General features: G+C 40.9%; 1 protein-coding gene across 7 annotated transcripts in view; it reads right to left on the bottom strand.

Annotated features, from left to right (window-relative positions):
- Positions 1-23,788, bottom strand: part of slc8a4b (solute carrier family 8 member 4b) — a 107,702-nt gene that overhangs the window by 47,337 nt on the left and 36,577 nt on the right. For all 7 annotated transcript variants that reach the window (XM_044184519.1, XM_044184518.1, XM_044184524.1 and 4 more), the window contains exons 2-11: positions 13,537-13,769; positions 12,233-12,372; positions 11,735-11,887; positions 11,414-11,641; positions 10,906-11,316; positions 7,840-7,950; positions 7,576-7,728; positions 5,036-5,132; positions 4,663-4,854; positions 3,457-3,649 (exon numbers count right to left, since the gene is read on the bottom strand). In XM_044184519.1, coding sequence (XP_044040454.1) covers positions 3,457-3,649; positions 4,663-4,854; positions 5,036-5,132; positions 7,576-7,728; positions 7,840-7,950; positions 10,906-11,316; positions 11,414-11,641; positions 11,735-11,887; positions 12,233-12,372; positions 13,537-13,690 — 1,832 coding nt within the window. In that variant the 5' untranslated portion in view covers positions 13,691-13,769. The remainder of the gene's footprint in view (positions 1-3,456; positions 3,650-4,662; positions 4,855-5,035; positions 5,133-7,575; positions 7,729-7,839; positions 7,951-10,905; positions 11,317-11,413; positions 11,642-11,734; positions 11,888-12,232; positions 12,373-13,536; positions 13,770-23,788) is intronic.

Below are 23,788 nucleotides of genomic sequence, written 5' to 3'. Positions count from 1 at the left end.
CCCCGTCTTCATCCATCCCCTCTTCCCTTGGTCCATCCTCCTACTTTTACTACTTTACTCTTTTCACAAACGTTTCAGGACGCTCATTACAAATGACAGGGTAAACACGAAAAGTGACAGCTTAATGTGGGGTTTGCTTGAATGCAGGAAATAGACAAAATGGGTAAACAAAACTTTTACGCAGATTGGAGGGACAAGGGAGAAAGGAGGGAGGTGTGGAAGGTGAGTTATGTCTGGGTTGTGATCCAGCTAAATTGCCAGCTAAAGTTCCTTTTCTCTGAGTAAAGGGTTAGACAGAGATGGATGGATGGAGAGGATGAGAAGAAGTATAAAATAAGGGGGGAGGAAGAGGTGGAGAGAAGGGATAAAAAAAGAAGAAAGTAGGTGATGATGTGACAGTGGAGGAAGATTGGGGTGTCAGGTAGAGGAAGAGAAGGCAATAAGGGGAGGAAAAAGGGGAGGAAAAGTCTGACAGTGTAAATAAGTAAAGGTGAAAGGCAGAAGGGAGGAAGATGCAAATGATGAGTCGAGGGTGCGCAGCAGTGGGTAAAAAGGGAGGGAGGAGAGACATGAGATGACAGCGACGTGAGGGTAGAGGAGAAGGTGAAGAAGGGAGGAGGAGAGGAGGAGAGGAGGGGGATGACAAAACTCATCCTGCGTGGAAGAAAATCTAAAAATATACCAGACAGAAATATTGGGGATGGGAGAAAGGGGGAGAGATGTCACAGAAAGAAAGAGAGAGAGAAATAAAATGGCTATACAGAGTAAATCCAAGGTCAATGAAGAGCAGCAATTTAATGAGGCATAGACAGAAAAGAGAGAAAAGGGGGAGATGGAGGGAGCTAAAAAACAAACAAGTGCAGCAGATAAAAGAAGGTTTACATTAGTGTAGAGGAATGGGGGACATTTTTTGACAAGGGGCTCACAGGCACAATGATGAAACGAGAGAAAACACACAGAGAAGAGTTGCAGCAAGAAACAACATGAAAAATAAAGAAGGGGAGGGATATTATGAGAGCGTGCATCCTGTTTACACAAGTTCTTTCTCTTTTTTGTTCTGGTTTGTCCATCTTCTCATAAAGAGCAAGACACACTGATGCAGCTGAACGATGACAGTGGATCAACTGTAATGCCAAAGCATCTCTGACATTATTACTGCAGACAAAGCACAATCATATTTAATGTAAAGAGATTTTGTATTTTAAAATAAATTGGCATAGTGGAAAAATAGCACAAAATATGATGCCGCACTGGAGTAACTACTTAAAAAAGCAGATAAGCAGCTAGGTGTCTATAGGTCATTTTGGTACTGTTCACTTGTCTTAATCAAAAAACTTGGACACGACTGCAGACTGTACAGAACTCAGCTGCTAGGCTGTTAACCAGGACCAAGAAGTAAGACCACATCACACCTGTTTCAGCCTCTTTACACTGGCTCCCTGTTGGTTTTAGGATTGATTAGATCGATTGATTAAGATCTTGTTGATTACTTTTAAGGCTCTCCATGGCCTGGCTCCAGACTATATTTTAGACCTTGTAATCCCTTATGAACCTTCACATAGTTTGAGATCTTCGGGCAGGGGTCTCCTGTCTGTTCCTGAGTCCAGGATGAAAACTAAGGGGGACAGAGCTTTTGCTATCAGGGCCCCGAGGCTCTGGAACAACTTGCCCGAAGAAATTAGGTTGTCCGAGTCAGTGTCTTCGTTTAAGTCTCGTCTCAAAACACATTTTTATCTGAAAGCATTTCCTGATTTTACCTGCTTTTGTGTATTTTATGTATTTTATTTTTTTATATTTCGTCATTCACTGTGGTATTTTATTTCTCTTGTTGTGAAGCACTACTTTGTTTTGATAAGTGCTCTATAAATAAAGTTTTATTATTTATTATTAGTTCTGATTACATGCATACTGCTTGCTAAAAGTGGGTGTAGTGTCCTAATCAAAAGGTAAGACTTAAACCTATTTAAACTTTCATTTCACATGAACACACACACACACACACACACACACACGCAAACATCCCTTGTAGTGATACTCATACTTAGAGGCTGGTATCAGCTGGCAAGCTTCTTGTTCATTTGTGAATTCTGATCTGACACACACACACACACACACACACACACATACATTTGTACTCTGGTAGTTGTGAGGACCCTCGTTGACATCATGCATTCACTAGCCCCAAAGCCTTGATCGCAACGACAGTACATGCCTAACCCCAGCCCTTAACCTTAACCTACACGTAACTCTAATCTTAACCTTTAAGCAATAGTCTTAACCCTCAAACAGCTCTTTGAAGACAAAAATGTCCTCACTCTCTAAAACTAAAATTGGTCCTTACAAGGACAGAAGAACAAAAGCACACACACACATACACGCGCACACGGGTAGACACACACTCCATCTTCTCAACTTTTCTCTGAGGACAAGCCACAGATGAACAGCTTTTGAATGGCCTTGCCAACATTTGGCCCCCCTAGGCACACAAGCACACACATACATACACACATTTGTATTATCATACTTGTGAGGATACTCATTAACATAAATACGTTGACTACTCCCATGCCATAACCCTTAAGCCTAACCCCCACCATTACCTTTTTCTGACCCTGCCAATCAAACAGCACCTTGAGGAAGTGGGAACCAGCAGAAATGTCCTCACTATGCATGACTGTCCTCACTGTCAAATTGGTCCTCATAAAGATACAAGTACAAGACCACTTACACACACTTACACACATATAAACACAGAGGCCTAGCTTTATAGGCCCCAGGAGGCGCTGAGGAAACTGCATTCCCAAACCACTTTATGTATTGGTCAATTTAACACCGCTAACATCAGCATATTAAAAATGCATGTGCCCAAGGACGCAAGAGCAATTTCGTGTGTGTGTGTATGTGTGTGTGTGTGTGTGTGTGTGCGCGCAAGTATTTTAATGCAGAGTAGCCTACCTTGAAGAGTGGCATTATTACACCGATATCTGGCTAATAGAGTTATTTATACTGTGAATTCATGTTAAAGACTCAATTAACCTAAACAGCAATTTCTGAATGTGAGTCAATCACACAGAAAGGAAACAGAGAAAGACAAATGTGTCATCTACAATCCAAAAATATGTCAGTCACCTTTTGGTGCTACAAAAACATCTTTTTGATAAATTGAAGGAGTATACCTGGGTTTAGATATTGCGCCACTGGTCAACTTCCTCGGTGAGTGATGAGAACTTCAGCATCTATCTCCTACAAACCTGTGGCTGCTAAGTTACGGTGCTGAAATAATTGAAATGCTCTATCGCTCATATTAGCAAGTCTATGTATTGGAAAAACCATTGTGTAGGAATGCAAAGGTTCAAAGGATTTTGTCAGCTTTTGTCACATGTTCAGTTTCAAAGTCTGCATAAAATGTGCAGTAAAGTGGGTGGAATGACAGTTACTAACAACGTGTCTACTTACATGGTCTCATCATTCTGAAACTCCAGCTTGCCGGTGGCCGGTTCGTAGTCCTCCCCTCCTCTAGCGGTGCCATCCACGGTTCGGTATGGGACAGCTACCAGGCCTCGGGCCCCTGAAGTCCTGAGCACCTTCACCTCCATCACACCTACGCTCTCACTCACTTTCTGACTGGCACTCTCAAAGGTAAAGATACCTGAGAAAGAAAGACAGCAAGAAAGAAAATACAGTACTTCACATGGGAGAAACACTAGAAAGACGTGAAAGATGAGGTTGATAAACACCTACGCTCTCACTCACTAGCTTGCTCTCCAAGATGTACCATATACTGTATACAGTGAAAGGGATAACAGATTACCACCCACTCTCTCTAGATGAAAGATAATAAGGTAAACGCCCACTCTCCACTCATCCTCCCTCACTTTAATTCTCTTTGGATGTTATCAAACAGTGCTAACACTGAGGGGACTAGAACTCTTTTAACCTTCTTGTGATACCTTTTTGTGGATATCCTGGGACTATGCAGCAAAGCAATAGACCCATGTGAATCCAACATTTAAGCTGGTGGAGTGCATACATTTCTATCAAAACCATACAGTTTAAAATTATTACAGCCCCTGTTCTTAACATCTACTTTTGCCCCTTTGTCTCTTTCAAAGTGAAAATAATTATTAAATAATAATAATAATAATATTTGCTAAGAAATTCTCAATGAGTTTTTTTTACCCTTATTTACTTATTTGAACAAAATTGTAATTGTGGGGGGGGGGGGACATAATGTTTTGTTCCGACTGATAATGTTGCTGGTGCTGGGTATTTGACTGGTGCAATATTTGTGTGGGTAGGTGCTCAAAATCAGAAAGTTAACCTGCTTAGGGGGGGATGGCACTCAGCAGGTGTTGAAATGAAAAGTAAGGGAATCAGCTTCCACTTTACCAGTATAAGCTAGTTAGCCTACCTTGCTAGCTTCCACTTTCCGAGTGGAACAGTTGCAAACTTAACAGCACGATGGGTGAATGGGTGATGTTGAATGTTGTAAAGGGACAGACGGTTTAAAACTGTTGAAAACCTAGTTATGAAGGCTTGTTAAGGAGGGGAAAATGTAAGAATTCAAATTTCAGCTTTAACTACAAAATGTAAAGGCCAAACGTATTTTAAGTTGTTAGTTACATTAAGATTCCTGTTAAATTACTCAGGGGTTCCTCCTACCTGCGTGATCGTCATCGTAGATGGTCACTGTGGCTGTGTGGTTGTCACCCAGCACGGCTTTGGGGGTGGCACTGGCATCCAGCGGGGCGGTGCCAATCTCAGGATAACCAACCACTCGAGGGTTACTTAGGTGGACATAGAAATACTCATCTTCCTCAAAGATGTCGTCGTCAATCACTCCGACTGTGATCTCTGGTAAAAGAACAGTCATTTTAGGATGTTGATTTTGGTACAGAATAGTTCATGGTACCACTCTTTATGTAGAAAAAATTGCCTAAGGTGCTGCAGATGACCTCTGCTATTTGAGCCTCAGTCTCAATGACATGTTTTTTGAAAATATGTCATAAATTATTGCTGTCACTGTTATTTTTACCTTTGAGTGTCTCTCCTGGCTTAAACAGCAGTGTTCCCTCGGCAAACTCATAATCTGAACCCGCGTTTGCTGTACCGTCCTCTGTGCGATAATCCACCTGGGGGAGGTAGAAAGACAGAAAGATGGGAAGTGGAGTGAGACGAGGGAGAGAGAGAGAGAGAGAGAGAGAGAGCGCCAAAAGAGCCGTCAAAGATGAAACAGAAGTGAACAGAAATGAAAAGGACAGATAAACACAAAGGAAGAGGGAGAACACATAGTATGGAGAGGAAGAGAGAGATAGAGGATAACAGAAAAGAGAGGCATTTGGGGAGATGCGAACAGAGGGTGAGAGAAAACAAGAAAAACAGCTTCATTAAACTGAGCCCTCTGGTCAGATACAGTCTGATAATGAAGACTTTGAAGATAGTATAACAAAACTTTTCCTGTATTCTCTCCTTTCTCTCTTTTATTAACCCTCTCCATCCTGTACAGAGGCTTGAAAACGTACCTACATTGCTTATAATCAGATAACAGTGATTCTGTCACAAGTCAGGCCTATATAAAATGGAGAAATGCTTCAAAATATTACTTCAAAATAATCTGTGGCAGTTTGTAGGCAAAGTTGAATAAGTGACAGTGTTGGTGGTGCTATTGTAGTCATTATCTTGGCTCTGTTTTAGTTTCAGCTCTTGATGAAATGTGTATAAGTGACACAGCTCTAAACTTAATTTCATTAAATTTTTGAATGCATCCATTATACTAGCTGATATTGCTGGGGCGACTGTACTGAGGCTTAATAATATTTCAGATGTTTCCGCCATGAGGAGTGCTGCTTTTGACATTTTAGATTTGAGATTAAAATGTGAGAAATTACATCTTGATGTGATTATAAAAGCAGAAAAATGATAAATTAATGAGTTGCCTTTAATGTTATTTATATTCGGATAGCCTGTCAGCCAGACCTGTATCACTGAAGTTTCAAGTTAACTATATAACACTTTGTAGATGCCTTCAATATGACACCTAATTTCTCAAATACAGCACATGCGCCAGCTGTATGTAAGGAACACATCTAATGGGAATATGAATTTGGTTTATATATATCAACTATTCTAGCAAACTTAAAGCTGCTTTAATCAATATTTGTTTGTTTTTATTTTTGTTTTCACTTTAATGGCTCAAATGACTATGTGAATGTGAAAGTTGTCGCTCATACTGACGAACCCATAGTGAATTAACAAGCAACTCTGCTGTTCATGCCAACTCTACAGAACATTGCATCATCATTTAGCATTTAAGCTCATTGTTGTTTCATTGCTTTGTTTCGCTCTCACTACTCTTTTCAGCAGCTGTTTTTCAACAAAAAAGCTCTAAAAACCCACTGTACGCTATCTGCCCAGAGAGCAAAACAAAGCTAAAAGGAGAGTGAATATTGGACTTCTTTCATCAGGTGGATACAAACGCCACTCCAAATTCAAGCTAATGTTGCTCCGTATCTGCTAGATGTGTAAATAAGCAATTATTCGCTAACAAGTTAGCCATATTAGCTTAAAAGGTGATAATATATCAGTGTTGTGTTTACAGCTTATTTCTGGTGCTCCCAAGTGGAAAGACAATGAGTTAATGCAGGTTTTAGTCTGTTGTTTAGCTTGCGATGGATAATGTGCTGTGTAGATTTCTTTAAACTTTTTTGTATACATGAAATTCAAAAAGGCTCAGATTGCAGTCTGGGATTGTGAATAGATTCTTGGAACTTTTGACCGTTTCAACATGTGTGCCATCAAGTACAAGTAGCCTCATTGAGAAACCCTGTTGGGTGAAGATAATAATTTGTTCGTCTCTAAAGCGCTGCGCTGACACCATGCCTGAAGAGCCTGTGTGTGGGCTAAATAGGCCACTTCACTTAACAAAATCAGTCTTCAGTGGACGGCAGACTGAGGCCATACCAACAGCACACCTCTACAGACAGCACTGATGTTGCATCATAGTTTCATTTGTATACAAGGAGAAGAATTGAAAGACCCTTGCAAAGCCCCTGTGAGCAGATCAGATATTATTTCACTGACACAGACTCTCTGTGGGAGACTTGAAAGAAAATCTCTTATTCAGAGTATCAGGCCAGTGTTAAGCCCAAGATCAATGAGCCTTTGCAAAAGGATATGTGTTTTCTTTGAGTTACAACCTGAGCTGAAATCTAAAAACAGAACAAAGTGTTTTGTATTGTGTCTTTCAGTTCTCTTCTACACTCCTCTCTCACTCACTTCTATCCCTTTACCAGCATCTGGCCAGAAAAGAGAACAAGGATGCTCAAAGCCTTTAGAAGTGAGAACATGTTATGAGTAGGATCGAGACTAGGAAAACTGCCAAAGATGTGAGTGAAATCGGTTCAGAGTAGATTTTTGTTCTCTCTCATTTCTACTTTTGTCTGTCTGAGTGTCTTTTGGCCTCTCTCCCTCACACACACGGCGTTATATACACACTTTGATTCTTATTCTTCTGAACAGTCCCACTGTCTTGCATTAATTCCACACACACACACACACACACACACACACACACACCTTGACAGTAACTCCAGGGTCTCCTCCGTGTCTGGCAACGGTCAGTTTCAAGGAGCCACAGTTTTCAAAGCACTGGTACAAGGAGGGTTCGAACTCCATCCTGATGGTGTGAGGGTCGTCCTCCTGGGTCTGGGTCTCATGGCTGCTCACCACCTGGAAAAAAACGACAGGAAAAAAGTAGGCGTGTCAGACTCAGGTGCAGTGTGTTTTTTAGCTGTGAATAACAGGTTGCTTGGTAACGAGGGGGGATTATGTGTGTCTCACCTTGCGAGCCTGGTCGGCAGCGTGCTTCTTGAGGATGTTGCCAGCTCCGATCATCATCCTGGTTGCCTGGATTCGGTAGAACGCTCTGCTCTTCTGCTGCTGCATCAGGACCTGATTAACAAAACCAATCAATTAACAAATTGATCTATTGTATTCAACATGCTAATCTATAACTTAATTTGTTTTTCCAGATTAGTCTTGCTTTTATAAAAGCTTACTCATTTAAATGGACATCTGCAATTTAAAGGTTAAACAGTGACTCTCTCTTGGGAAATTTTTCTAACATCTCCACGGGGACGTTAGAGGTCAAAGGTCAGCTACAGATTCACTGAGTTAAGGACACTGCTTGAGGTTTGAACTCAGATTCTACACTTTAAGATGAGCGATGTCTTTTTCTCAAAGCTTCATTCATGCTTTAAAAGTAACTGGAATGGGAAGAATTTGACATTGTAGCCGTCCACCTCCTTAAAGTATTAACCTCTTAGTAATGCACAAGACTAGTTGCCGGCTCTTTTAGCTGCACACTTCTAATGCAAAGATCTAATGAGCCTTATCAGTCTATAAGTAATGATTTCAATAAAAAATGTATGGGTGAATAGCAATTTAATATCCTAACGATCCACCAAATAGAAAATGAACAAATTGGCCACTGTAGTTGCGGAGATCATTAGATTAAATGTGGCCTCAGAGCTTGAAACACTGTGATTTATTTAAATTTAAGGGAAGCGAGCTTGTTAGTTTAGTTAAAACTTGATCTCTTTTTGCTGAGCAAGTTGGCCTAACTTGGCCAATTCCAAGTCCAAGGGGACCACAAGGGACCACTGTTTCATTTTTTATTTAATGATTCATTATGACCACGAGAACCTAAATTAATCCAGTGGAGTTTAATCTCCAGGGCAGCTGTCCTTCTTTTTTACAGCATGAGGCTGAGGAAGTAGCTGCAGGGGGAGGAAGGCCTGAATGCAAACAAACATCTGGGAGGTGCCCAGTGGACATTGGGGTGCCTGCCAAATTTCTTTCCTTCCCTCCTTCACTACCAAAAAACAAAGACCAAAACCAAGAAATGACTTGCAGAGGAGGCAAGGGAAGGAAGAGGGGAAAGTGTATGACAGCAAACTAGTAGCAGCTCCTTTCTTTTTACCAGCGATGAGAACAAATTAACCGACTAGTCGATTAATCTCTGTGTGACGCGTTGACAATTGAAACTCAACTAAACTAATGCCAAATTTAACCAAAAGTTAAATTTAGAACAAAGCACTAAGTTTTCATCACTTCTAAATATCAATTAACAAATTGCAAATCTAAATGCCCAAAAATCTTAACTCAAGGTCCGCTTGCAAGCTTTTTGCCGAGCTTTTAGCCACATCTCACAGCCTTCCTTAAAGCATGAACTCAATGTGTGAGATGCGGCTGAAAGCTCAGAAAAAACGAGTGGGCCTTGTGTTATACATTTTTTGTCAAGCTACAGCTTCCAAGGTCAAGAATGAGCTTTCGCGCTCACATATCTAATGTTCCTATAACTTACCGGGCAAAAAATCACCTGCATGGCAGAGGAGTTGCATGTTACAGTGTTGTCAATCAAGCCAACAGGCACCTTCCTGTCTGCAGACTAGTGGTTTAATCAGCACATAACATTACATTGAGGAGTGTTCCAAAAATCTTTATTTTACTCTGTGTATCTGTTTATGTGTGTGAGAGAGACTGAAAGGGAGTGTGTAGCTATCTGATCCTCAGCCAACACTTTAATTAACTTTCTTATAACTTTGTTTTTATTTGGTGTGTGTGTGTGTATAGTTGGTTTTCCATTTTCTAGAAATAATTACTATTCATTATATAACTGCCTTAGTAAATTAGATTAAAATTAACCTCTTCATTCATCTCTTCTAATGGAAAAGCAATTTAATTTGTTTCGAAGAACATTTTGAAATGTTCTCTGCTCTACCTGCTATCACCTAAAACACCTTGATCACAACCAAATGTGTCACAGCGTCATCTCCAACACAATGTCACCCTCAGAGGAGTCACATATGAAATGTGATGCATGATGTTATGTTTTCTTCTGTTTCATTTTGTTGTCAGATGTAAAAAGATCTTTAGCTCAGAAGCTGAGTAAAGAACAAAACTTTAAGGAAGGAACAAAGTCGAGATGGAGTGGAGACACAGCAAACAAGTTAGAAGAAATCGAGTGCAGCTGCTTCATTCATGCTTCACCATCAGGGCCTCAATAATTAGAAGCTGTCTAGTAACAATCACATTTATACAGGTGTACACACCATTTATAAACTTTTTGTATTGTTACAAAATCTAATGCATATGTATTTTGTATGTCTTTTAGTAGCTTGACATTATGGGAAATAAGCCTATTTGTTTTTGTGGAGAGTTAGATAAGAAGATCGATACCACTTTCATGTCTGTGCATTAAGTATGGAGCAAGAGCCAGGAGGCTTAGCTTAGCCTAGCTTATAGATTGGAAACAGGGGGAAACAGCTAGCTTCGGTCTCTCCATCCAAATTAAAAAAATATGCCTACTAGCACCTCTAAAGCTCAGTAATGAACACACATCTCATTGGTATAATCCATACACAAACAGAAAAGACGACATTTTGTGGCTTTAGAGGGAGTACGAGCTGCTACATTTGCTACCAAACAGTGGTAAACAGCATCTCCAGGAAGTCACGGCATCTGGCCACTGTTTAGCTAATAAATAGCTACAGCATGTACTTTCCTATAAAACCACAACTTTCCATAAACTTTGCATAACAACCACAACGTTTCTGTCTGCATACAGACATGTTAATTAGTGAGCTTTGAACTTTGGACAGAGCCAAGCTAGCTGTTTCCCCCTGCTTCCAGTCTTTATGCTAAGCTAAGCTAATCACCTCCCAATTCTAGCTCCGTACTTGATGCACAAACATGAGAGTGGTATTGATATTCTTAAGTGACTCTTGGAAAATAAGCGAATGAGCATATTTTCCCAAAATGTCAAACTATTCCTTCAAAATTAGCCAATATCAATTAACATACACAGCTATGTGTGTATGCACCTCTAAGAACACCCCTCCTGACCTGGTAATTAGCCATCTCAATCAGCTGCTCCATGTCTTTATCCGGGTGCCTCTGCTTCAGCTCCTTCAGGTTCCTCGCCATGTCCCTTCTTGCCTCGTCCTCCTCGTCCTTCGCTCCTCCCTCCTCCATCATCCCTCCGTCCATCCCGCTGTGACAGTTCAACGCCATCTGTCCGTCTAGCTCCAGCATGTCCATCTTGGTGAACCCCCCCGGACCCAATGCTCCTCCCCCTCCGTCCATACCGCCAATCCCTCCGTCCGCCCCTCCCTCGGTCTCAATGATGATGCCACGGTTCTTGTCGGCACGGTAACGCTTGCGCACGTACTTGTAGAAGAGGAGGCGACGGTCGGCCACCCAGGCCTGGACCACGCAGAGGGGGAAGAAGAGGAAGGTCAGTACCGCCTCCCATACCTAGAGGAGAGAAGAGACAGAGTTTGCCTTCCTGCTTTTTTCTTTCCTTGCCTTCCTTCCTACCCACTTTCAATTTTTCAAAAGTTTTTATCCTCACCTCCACCTCTCCAGGGGAAAACACACTCAGAATCAGGTAAAGCCAGATGTAGGCAAAGATACTCCAGGCCGCCGTGACAAAGAACACCCGAAGGTGTTTGATTTTGCGCGTCTCTCCGTCGGGAACCACGTACACACACAGGGCGATGATGATGAACATGTTGAAGGCAGCACTGCCCACAATGGTGCTGGGACCCAGGGAGCCAGCCTCGAAACCATGACCACACACCTACAGGTGGGGTGAAAATCAGATTACGGTGTTCCCATTACATTCTGTGTCAGTTCATCAAATGTGTAACCACCCGGCTCATATTGTACTCACCTCAATAACAGACAGCAGTATCTCGGGGGCACTAGAACCCAGGGCCATTAGAGTTAGATTAGAAACGGTCTCATTCCAGATCCTGACCGTGGCCGTGGTGGTCTCACCATTCGGTCTCTTTATAGTGATTTCCTTCTCCTGGGAGGTTATGACCTGAAAAGGAGAGGACAGGAGAGGAAAAGAAAAGGAGGCACCGAAAAGAAACAAAAAGCAAGAGAAGGGAATGAATGGAAAGGAAAGGATGGCAGAGGAGGCTCCAAAATTATGCCGTTTCTCTGTTTGTTTTGTTTTGTTTATTTATCAATTCATTGTTTTACAGAGATGCCACAGAGCTGTCGAACATGCGTCATATTAAATAAGATACATTGTATTTCCCCAAAGGGACGATGACTGGTGATAGTGGGTGATGAATACTGTATATAACTACATTAATCTACTTTGAAGTCAAGTAATATTGCAATAGTAAAATAAGTGTCTGGTTATTCATCGATTGCCTACCTCTATAGAAGACATGAATCGGTCCGCTATAATGCTCATACCCAGGAACATATAGATGAGTGCTACAAAGTAAACAATGGCTCGTGCCACTTTGTCTCCTACAGAGGGGTTCTGAGGGTTCCACACGGGCAGTACCACGCCTGAAATGAACATTTAACATTTAAAAAGATAATCAAACAGAGTTTAGCAGAAAAGAATCACAAGAAATATTGGGCTGCAACAACTTTGTGTAATAACCTCACTAATCTCTCCAGCTCTAATCTTGTATAGTGTGTGGGCATTTTGTAAAAATCTCAGTGGCAGTATAACCTGATTAAGGATTCTAATAAATGGGAGATTTTCCATTTGGTCCCATTTGTTCTACTAAAACTTATTGAAATGGATCAATGCTCTCTAGCTTTAAGGCGGTTTCAACTTTACTAGTGCATTAGCACCTGGCAACTGGCAAATAAATCTTTCCTGTCATTAGCAGAGGTTATTATGGTACCACATGAAAAACATACAATAAACTATATGGCGTTAAGCTGAGCATACTCAAAAGTATATGTTGCTATATGATACAATAAAGAAAAAAAATTATATTTTAAAATTATAAGTCACCATAGGAATACCATGTTATAGAGCTTTAGTTGATAGGTGAATTAGTGCTCTGTCTCCCAGCAGCATAATACTTGCCCCCAACGGCTGAATATAAAGTTGGTATAGTTTATTTTTTACCTATAAAATCACTCTTCTATACATGCTGGATTGATAGGTTGATAGTGTAACCAAGGCAATGGAGACTTGGCTATTAAATTTGCAGGATACTGAAGCGGAAAAAATAAAATGCATTAATGCAGCCAAACGTATAATTTAGTGCATCTACTGCCTCCGTTATAACATTGACATAATAATCGATCATGAATTTCATGCAATTATTGTTTCTTACAAAGAGGAAATTGAATTCATTGAATAAGCCACTTTAGAAACAAAATGTTGTAAATGAGTTTGAAAGTGGAGGAAAGATGGTGTTGGATACAGTGTTTCTCCTCAAATTAGGCTGTATGTTGTGTTTTTGTCTGAAATCTGCTGGGTATTAATGGTGAACATTACTGATCTAAAACATCATTACGTTCAGCTGTAATAAAGGTTCACAATATCAGTAGCTTACGTGGCTGGTGCACGGATAACCAAACCAGAGGCTTAACTCCTTATGTTACTTAACCCTTTCAGCAAGTGCAGCTTGTTAAGTACAGAAATCAATCCTATGTAATCACATTAATCCATTCCTATATGCATTAAACTTACAGATAAGATCAACCCACCTTCCTGACAGGGGTCTCCACTAGCTGAGCAGTTTTTCTCAGATGAATCTGCGTGGGCCGATGAAGGACATGACAGGAGGAGAAAGAAGGAGAGGAGGGAGAAGAGGAGGGAGGCAAGAGAGGATGGAGGCACAGACATGGCTGCTGGAGCCATTTCTGCTGATGCAGCCGGGGCTTCACTGGACTCTACTAAGGTCTACTAGGTCTGTGCAGCGTGGAATGACGTCCAAATTCTTGAGGTAGACAGAGAAAGGATAGAGACAGAAGGAGAGTCATTATTCAACCTTTCAATAACACCACTTAGTGAACTCTCTCATGAACTATTTCTGTTGGCTTTAATTGTATTCACAATAAAAAACACCTTCTGCTGCTTTTAAATCAGCTCAAGTGCCTTTAATTAAAGCATGCAGAAAGTGTTCAAACTTGAAGTTAATAGCACAGGGTGAGGAAAAGCATCCCCAGCTTAGGTGGCCTGTCGGCAAAACCCTATATCTGTGACTAAAAGTAACAACATTCTTCAGTGCTTAATGGTAGATTAAAAACAGATGAAATGAAATGAAAAAGCAATAAAAGAATTAATGAAAGGTCATTACATAAAAGCCAGCCTGAAAAAAGGAGTACTGTAAATGATGATACACTTGTAGCCAGCATCTGTAATAAAGTTAAAATAAAAAAGTCTATAATAAAAATGAAGTAGATGTAGCCGGCCTGAGTTCCTCTGGAGCCCAGATGAAAAAAATCAATCACCTCTTGTTTTTAATCTAGACTGTAGAACAGTCAATAGGAACATCTTTTTTAGCTGGACCACAGAGCAGACTGTAGACATACATTACTCCATTTGTAATGTGGACTCTTGGATTGTTTTTAATTTAGACTTTGTGATAGAAATCTTCTAGAGCATCACGGGCTATAAACTGGCTCATACAAGGCTAGCTTTGTGCCAGTCCTTCCATCCCTTAAATGTGAACAAAGAACTCTTGAACTCAATTATGATAACAGAAAATGTAACTGGGTTGATGTAATCTAGGCAAAGGCAACGGCTTGGTTTTATAATTCAGGGAAGATCACATTGAAGCTAACTAGAGTCATGGCTCCCACATCCAGACCAATAATTATGAATTCCAGTGGTGGTAAGTTTTCACGGCAGAAAAAAAATCTAAAAATATCCACAGAAACTACTTTTCAGCTGTCTATCCAAATGCTCAGCAAAGCCTCCAGGCTCCACTAAATAAATGGTTAGGTTTAGGTTTAGGATGGTAAAAACGTCGCAACTCTCTCTGCTACTGCTCATGAACGTTTCTGTGTGAGTGCACAGTGAAGGCCAAAATGTTCAAACTTTGATGGCTCTTTTAACTCATTCAACAGCATGAACATGCTATATAGCACAAACTGCAACATAAAAAAAAGGTGAATTTCCAGTGCTCCCCCCATTCCCCATTCCACCTCATGGCCCTGAATCAAGTCTTTCAAGTGGGAATCTTTACACTCAAGTCATTATAGACTACTGCATATGTGTGCAGCCAGCTGTACTTTGCTGCAGATGTCATGTTGTTATACAGTGTTTGGTAATAAACATTATCTGAGCTGAGAACAGGCAGTCGACAGCAGAGACACAACAGCAATATGTTTCCTTGACGAGGAAGTGGTTTTTCGGTTGGACCACACTTAATGTGTATGAAAACGGACCAAAAAAAGGAAGAGGAACAGATTGAAGTGGCGGTGTTAGGTCAAATCAGTGCAAACACATACACAAAGGTTCCTCTCTCAAAAGCATCCACACAAAAGTCCACACACATATAGACAGACACAAATGTACACACACAAAACGCAGAGACAAATCCACAAACATCAACATCATGTCGGTCAGCCTTGTAGTGCGGAAGTTGCTGACCTTGTACTTGCATACTCTCTCACACACACTTCCAAATTCTGAAACACACACACACCACACTCGGGGGTTAGTCAGCCTTGGGCAAAAAATTGCTGACCCTGTCTTCACACAAACACATACGTGCGTGCACACACTCACGCACGCACACACACACACACACACACACACACTTAAACACACACAACCACGGTTAGTCATCTGCCATGAAATTAGCGGGGGGTTGCTGACCCTGTCTTCATCTATCTTCCAGGGTCTCGCTGCTCTGACAACAACCTGTCACTTCAATACTCAACTCGCTTCTCTCCTCCGCCGTCTATCCCGCTGCTGCTTCCCTCCACTCCCTTAGTCTCGCTCTTCTTTTCTTTCTTTTCAGTCAGAAATTAGACTTCACTCCTGTATCACAGGTTGCTGTAAGATTTTAGCTTAGAGTGATAAAAGTGATTTTCTTTTTTTATAATGAGGGAAAATTTAACTTTTCCACCTTGGCTGCTATTTTTAAAATCTTCCCCATATCTCTTGGCATGCAAATGAGTTTTGACAACTCCACACAGCCATGACCCTCTAGGAGGGCCCAGGGCAAAACTGATCTGTGGGTGCATTAGTTTGTAATTAGTCATTAACTTGATTAAGCACACATGTATTAAGGACTATGCACACTTTAAACACAAGATAAATTGGATTTTAACTCAAGGCCTCTCTACAAGATGGGGCCTCAAAATGATGTAATAATGCAGGTGTCACCTTAAAAGAGTACTCCACCAATTTAGAATTGCCTATAACATTGTCGGACTTACTAAGTTTAAGAGAAAAAGTATCAAAATCGACGCATCAGAACCAGAGATATTGTCTTTTTTATTCCATGCATTTTTCTTTCTTGCGCCTACATTACCCACAATGTAACCCAACCGCAAACAGTTCGATCGGAGATTCAGGTGTGTTATGCAAGTAGCCTCGCGCAGAGATGAGGAGTGGGCTACAGAGGTCTGGTAAGTTCACTTCTTTCTAAGTCCAAGTCAAACCACTTTTCAGTGTGTTAACCTCCCTCCAGCTGTAAACCATACACAGCTCTTTATCTTCTAACGCTGCTCTCACGGTGTGGCCAGTTTCACTGATTATAGTGAAAAAGTAGTGTTGCAGTATCCGCTCCGAGCGCCTCAGGGCCCCTAAGTGTCTGGGGCAGATTTTGTTAAAGTACTGAATGGATTCGACAAAATAATCTCAATTCAGGATCCACATACTCGTTTGTTCTGGACCTTTTGACTGTACACACCGTCTTCATCAGCCATTTGAGTTTGCTCATTTGTTCTCAGAATCATGAAAAAGTTTGAACATCAGTTTCAGTTTCATGACAAACTCAGTCCGGTGATGAAGACCGAATCCTGGGACCTGAGGTGAGAAACTTCCATTTCCATCAATTATCTTGGGGATTTAGAACTGAATTATTAAAATTAATTATCTATTTTGTTTAAAAGTAATCATAATGATAATCATCAAACCACTATATAAACTCAATCACTCCACGCCCCCTTTTATTGAGACTTGATTCATCAGTATCACTCCGCATTCTTCTTTTCTATTCTCTTTTTCTTTCACCTGCTTCATTAAATCTCCTATTTTCGTACTCTCTTCCCCCCTTGTTCCTTCCCATCTTCTCCATCTCCAACTCTCTTTCAGCCTTTCTGTGTATCTGCGTAAGTTAATGTTCTACCGTCCTCCATCTCTCTCGCCACCTACACATCACTTCACGTCTCTAGCACCTCTCCATATCCTCTGCTCACTCTCTCTTTCACACCTCCGATCTGTCCAACCTCGTCGCTCCTTTCATGTCATCCTCATCCGTAAACAAATCTGTCCCATTTTTAGTCCACAATATGTATATTTGCTGGTACAAAAGTATACAAATTATAATTTTAAAAAAATCAAGATTTGCTCATGGGAAGGGAGATATGCACAAATTAGTTGACTTTTCTTTTTCATAGCATTTAACTTTAACTGGATAGTGACAAAAAATGATGGGATGAGAAGATGAATGAAAATATGCAAATGGTACACAGTGGCTAAATACAGAATTAAATGGTTCTGGTTAAATAAGCAGTTGTGGCTGAATTCCAGCTTAAGCTCAGTTTTGTGTCAAAGTATTTATAATTTCCATAGATGCATTTGTGCTCAAAAAGTTATAAGCCTTTTCTTAGGCTAAGTCAAGATGGTCTTTCATTTTCAGACCCGACTTAAAGGGGCAATATGTAAGAAGTGAGACTACAGTCTCCACCTGTTGAATTCATATTCCAAATAAATAGGGGGCAGCATATCACATATCAGGTCACAACTGCTGCCAACTGCCGTTAGCTAGTTAGCTCACTTAGCCATGCAACTAACTTAGCTTAACTATTAGCTGACTGAGCACCCAAACCGGAGTCGGGCGAGCAGGCAACGGAACCGAGATCAGCAGCCTCCCAGTGCACACAGCCAGACCGGGACCGAACACAGCCACCAAGACCGACGGAGGCCAGTTTGACAACAGGGAATACAGTACGGAGGTGATTTATAGTGGCTCCGACCAGGACTCTCCAGAGAAGACGAAGATGCAGCGTGTTCAGTGAGTTTTATTTTGTTTCTGTGGAATTTGAATGAAGTTTATTTTATGAGTTAACAAGGCAGTTAAGCTGGTCTCAGTTCAGTAAAAGAGAGAAACGTGAATTCAGAAGGTGTACGGTTGTATTTTTCTGTTTGATAAGGAAAATAGGTGTAAGAATATTTCCTTTCTTGACATTTTGTGAGTTTAATTTCAGTTGATATCTCTGCAACACAGTACATAGACGTCTTTGACATGATGTCAGAACTGTTACTTCTTCACATTCTGTTGATGAGGTTAGCTCATTTTTTGAATGTTTTAAACTAATATTCTGGCCAAATTTTACATATTGCCTCTTTAAGTGCAACCCTTTAATGATAATGTGCAAGGCTGCATGACAGAAAGGCGTCAGAGCACAGAGCAAATTAATACAAACAGGAAAAGTGGAAAGCTGCATAGTATTAGCTGAAAAAGTGGTAGTTTCACTGTAAAAGGACAGGGGATTGATAAAAATATATGCAGAAGATGCTACATTGCTTCAATATCATAAAGTTAAGTGGATTTTTTTAACACTTGAAGAAGATGGAACATGCTTTCATCCTGTTCATTTTTACATCCTAAGAAAGTTGCACGCTTTGATGTTTGGTAGCAGTGACTTCAGGACTTGCCAGAGATTTACTGTAACACACATTAATAGGGTAAACTTGTGGGCCTTGTATGATGCTAAAAATATGTACAGCAGATGAAAAGATGCATCTTTATTGTCTTGGTCTTTAATAAACCCAAAGGTCTGACACCAGTCCAGAGCTTGAAATATCTTCTTAATCCTTGTGCATGTATATGTCTATGTATCTATGTGTATGTGTTCCTTATTTCCCTTGTAGGACATTCTGACAGATCACACACATACACAATGACCTGTTCTGACTTTTCTCAAGACTCACAGTGATGCCCATGCACGTGTGTGCGTGTATGCAGACATGTAGGTAAATGAAAATGCATGCATGTGCAAACACACAAACTGTACAATCCACTGACACACACCTGTGAAAATTGTTTGGTTCTGCTTTCAATCATGCAAACAGGTGTTCACAGTGTTCATGTGCATGTGTGAGTTTCGAGGCAGATAATTTGATAATTGAATGATGCATGTTTACAATGTCTTACAATGTCTTTTAAAAAAATTCAGGGAAAAAACAGCTAATGATGTTGATGTCTTCTTAAAGGTATAATCCTTAAGATTGTTTTTATACTATTGTTGTACTATACTATTATTTATGGTCAGCTTTTTTCAGCCATAGCCAATCAATGTATTTACATTCTTTAAGTACCTCTCTACATGGTAGTTTTGATTGTTAGTGGCGGAGTCCGCCATTCCCGCACTGGATTCAAATTGCTGTGACACATACAGGAGATTCACAGGAAACAATGTATGTAATCCAGCATTACCGTGTCACTCTCCTAATGCCATATCTGAGCTGTATGAAGTTACTGCTCATGCAAACCCAACATTTGCTGCTATTTCACATTAAAAGCATTCAACTGACGAATCATAGGGTGGCTTTTATTGTGAAGCATTCACTGGAAATGGCATGTATTTGTCACTTAAGTTAGCGCTGATATTCATTATCGTTCTTCATCATTCATCCAAAATGCATCTACTAAACAAGAAAAACGGGCATTCTGGAAAGTTTTTCACAGCGGATCAGCTTAAATATTGCAGGGAGTAATGGACTTTATTAAAACAACATGGGTTTGTTTGGCAGGACTGTAAGCAGATACACCTGTTGCTCTTCCAGTTTAAATTTTGACAAAGATGCTGCCTGGGGATTGTTTGCTGTGGTATTAAACCGCACTTGCTGTTACAACCAGTAACCACAGGTGTCACCAAATCATCCAGGACTGAAATCTTAAGGTTTATAACTACACATATAACTACAAATAAGTCAGCAAAGATCAGAGATAATAATGAAAATCTTTTATCTTAAAGCAATATCAAAGAAAGGGCACCACAACAATAAACAGTACTGACTAAAAGAAATTGTCTGCCTGGAGATGCAGTAGCTAAATAAACCAGAACAACGTCTGCCTCAAAAGTGAATTTGGAAAATGTTAAGTATAGCATGTGCCAGAGGGGCCTGGAGGATGAGATAAAGGCAGACAACGCACATATTCACACCCACTGTAACGCACATCACACACACACAAGCTTCGACCTGTTTATTGAAAGCAGTAAGAGCATTGACCGTGGTTGTTGATTCATATCTCATCAACTGTGCTTCGCTGCTCTGCCTCGTTTGGCACCATGAATCACCACACACACACACACACACACACACACACACACACACACACACACACAGTGCAGAGGGCTGATGTTGTCTCAGGGTTAAATGACATTTGATTCATCACATCTTCATGGGCTCATCTAGCATTCCTACTTTCTGCCTTTACTTCTGCATTACTGCCTTTTCCTCTTTCTTTCTCTCCATCCACCCATCCTTTCACACTCCTAACAGTGCCCTAACAAGTTATATGACCTAATATTGAGTTGTAAAAAACTCACTGAAGTGAGATCATAACACAGTTTTCTGTGCAAATCACCTATGACTCCTCGAACACCCTGAGGAAAGCGTGAGCTTAAAGGCGTAGGTAGTGTTTTGGTTTTTGTTATATCTCTTTGTCCTCCAGACATTTTATATAACTACAACACAATAGTGGCTGGACCTGGAGTTATATACTCTCTGCGGACTACAAGTATATTTTTTGTCATTGCTTTCTCTGTTCAACTTTGAATCCAAAGTCATTTCCATGGTTTTATAGCACTGTTATGCGCCTTATACTCTTACACTTTGAAGGTACTGATTTATAAGAAAATGATATAAGTAAGTCAAAAAGAATGACAATTTCTCAAATTGTTTGTCAAAATGATTTGTCAGGATGGCCATTTTTTTATCCCATCCCTCCATTTATCTATCTTCATCATGCCATCTCTTGCTACTTTGCACCACTGGATGACTTTTGACTCTTGAAATGTGGGGGGCGGCAGGCTGCTATTTGAAAGTGCATTATAAAATTTTAATTATCCCTTTTAAAGAATTGGCTTTCAGACCATCATGAGTGCAGCCTGAGATCCTGGTAGATCTTTGTTAGTGAGACCAGGACTTTGCAGTTAGGGCCCTTCAACTCTGGAGTGACCTGTGGGAGGAGATCAGTCAAGCTATCTCTATATCTTCATTTAAATCAGAATATATCATATATCTTCATCCCTGACTCCCCCTTTTCCTCCCTTCACTATCTATCCCGTCCTCCCTCTTGCCCTCCATCTCTAACAAAGTTATTAGCTCTCCTCCGTGAAAGGGAGCAAGATGAAGTCAGCGTGACTGATCTTGGTCATATCTTTAGTAGGCCTATGTGTGTACATGTTTGTGTGTATGCGGACTGTTCCCTGCAACTTTACTGGTGTTGTGCTGTGTGTGAGCGTGTGCATGGTTATGTGGTGTGTGTGTGTGTGTGTGTGTGTGTGTGTGAATGTGCATGCGTGATTGATCTTTGGCTGCAGCCGTGGAAGCTCCAGGCTGGGAGGGGGAGGTGGTGGTGGAAGTGGAGGGGGAGGCAATGAGGCGGCGAGGCGAACCCAGGAGGGAGCCGTTATTGTGGGAGGGGGGAGCCATGGCGCTGGGTGCCTGTGGTACACAGATCTCAAAGAGCTTGGTTACTTGGTTAGGACAAGATTAGAGGAGAGGAGGATGATACAACAGAGGGGGGGGGGAGAAGAAAGGTAGTGAGAAAAAGAAATGAGAGCGCTGGGATAAAACCCAAGAAAGGCAGGGAGGAGATACACCGAGATAAAGAAAGAGGTGGAGAAAGAGCGGCAGTGCATGTGTGTGTGCGTGGCTCTGGGATTACAGCTATCGAGCGGCTGAAGAGCTGATGAGATGTGTAATTAGGCAGATTTAAGACCGATAGCCAACGCGCCCCACTGGGCCGTGGATACAGCTGTCCAAGCATGTTAGAGAGTGCTGCAAAGTGCTGCCCATACTCCGGAGCACAGTGCAGACTTAAGGCGATGACGAACGCAACCCAGTGGAACGAAAAGAAAGACATCAGGGATGCAGTCTGACTGTCCCCTCCAAACAGCGTTAAAAGTCGCTGCAGAATGTTGCACATGCATCAGTAAGCTTTCAGATTAAGAAGTGTGTGTGTGTGTGTGTGTGCGCGCATGTGTGTGTGTGTAGTAAATACTCTGGTGGTCACTCAATGTTTCTCCCTGTAGGACTGTTCTGAAATCGACCTGCCGCCAGGCACAACCATCACTATGAGGACAAACACACACTCTCTCACACAGAACACACTGCCACAAGATACATGCATATAAATGACTAAAACACACAAGAAAGCTTAATTTGAAAACACTTCCTATTTTTGTCATGCGGCTGTATGAAAGACGGTTTGTTGGCCTCAGAATAAGTTAAGGAACAGGAGACGGTGAAGTGCAGTTCATGAATAGAAAGTAGAGGAGTCTTGCTGTTCTCTGCCCCCAGAAGAGTCTGGCTCCTTCATTTACAGCATACAAATTTCACCACAGGCTACCAAGTCATTGTGGGTTAATATAACCCTGCCTGAAGTAATAAAACTTCTCCTCTCTCTTCCTTTCCCTTCATGTCTAATTTTTTCTTTGTTTGAATGTTTTTATCGGTTATGTTTTTATCTTCTATGAGGAAATCGAACCATTTAAAATGCTGTTATGTGTTCTTCTGTCATACAAAATTGTATGACGTATGAAGATATGTGCCTGCAGCCAAAGTTCTCACTTTTTTAATAGTATTTTTTTTCTCTCTTTCTGTCCCTTCATCAGCATGCTGCAGAAACACGTGAAAGTTTGTGTAGGCGAGGACATCAGCCAAATGGGGTTAAAAGGGTTTTAATGGGCTGTGACATTAAAACGAGAGAAGATGATGCATGATATGATAAGGCTGGCTGTGTGTGGGGTTTACGTGTGTGTGAGGATACTTTTTTAAGGGGTGTGTGGCGGGAGTGTAAGTGACATGGGGCATGAAAATCAGAGAACTCTGGAGGTGGAAATTAATTTGTTTTAATGCTTACCTCAGGAAAAGTGCATAAATAAGCCTGATTTTAGCCAGTGGAAGTGATGGGCATGCATATATATGTGTGTTTAGGTGTGTGAGGAAATGTGTGTGTAGATAATCAAGCAACATGCAGAGACTAATAACATGCAATAGTAGGTTGTGTTTAGTGAAACTCACTTTATCTTGATTTTTTGCACGGATAATTTTTTTGGTATTGATTTGGTTGGTGGTAGTTTGGTTATCTGGTCTTAGTTGGTTATGAGGTGGTTGTTTTGACTGAAAAACTGATCCTCGGTATGGTATATGCATATGGTATATATGACTATATGGCTATGTGATGGTCTTTGCACAGTTTTTTGTACATATAGAATCATGTTTCAAGCACTCTCCGTGAAAAAACAAATTCAGCAGCTATGGTTGCAAGTTATATATTACACTCATAAATGAATAATCGAACTAACATTTATGATCTGCTCTGCACCTGCATGTAAAGTAAAACTATTTATTTCAGTGGAGCGTTTATCCTGATACAGTGCTAATAAATACCTGATGTATTAGCATGAGGATTTCTCGCTGCCTTAAACTGAACACAACCAAGGACCCAAGTTACATTTGTGACAAAGGCTAGCCAACATGAAGCAAATGAGATTGTGTATCTGAGAATGCGTGTGTGTGTGTGTGTGTGTGTGTGTGTGCCAG

Source organism: Siniperca chuatsi, linkage group LG22 (assembly GCF_020085105.1).
Source record: "Siniperca chuatsi isolate FFG_IHB_CAS linkage group LG22, ASM2008510v1, whole genome shotgun sequence".
Classification (NCBI taxonomy): domain Eukaryota; kingdom Metazoa; phylum Chordata; class Actinopteri; order Centrarchiformes; family Sinipercidae; genus Siniperca; species Siniperca chuatsi.
This window is presented reverse-complemented; position numbering and strand designations above follow the sequence as displayed.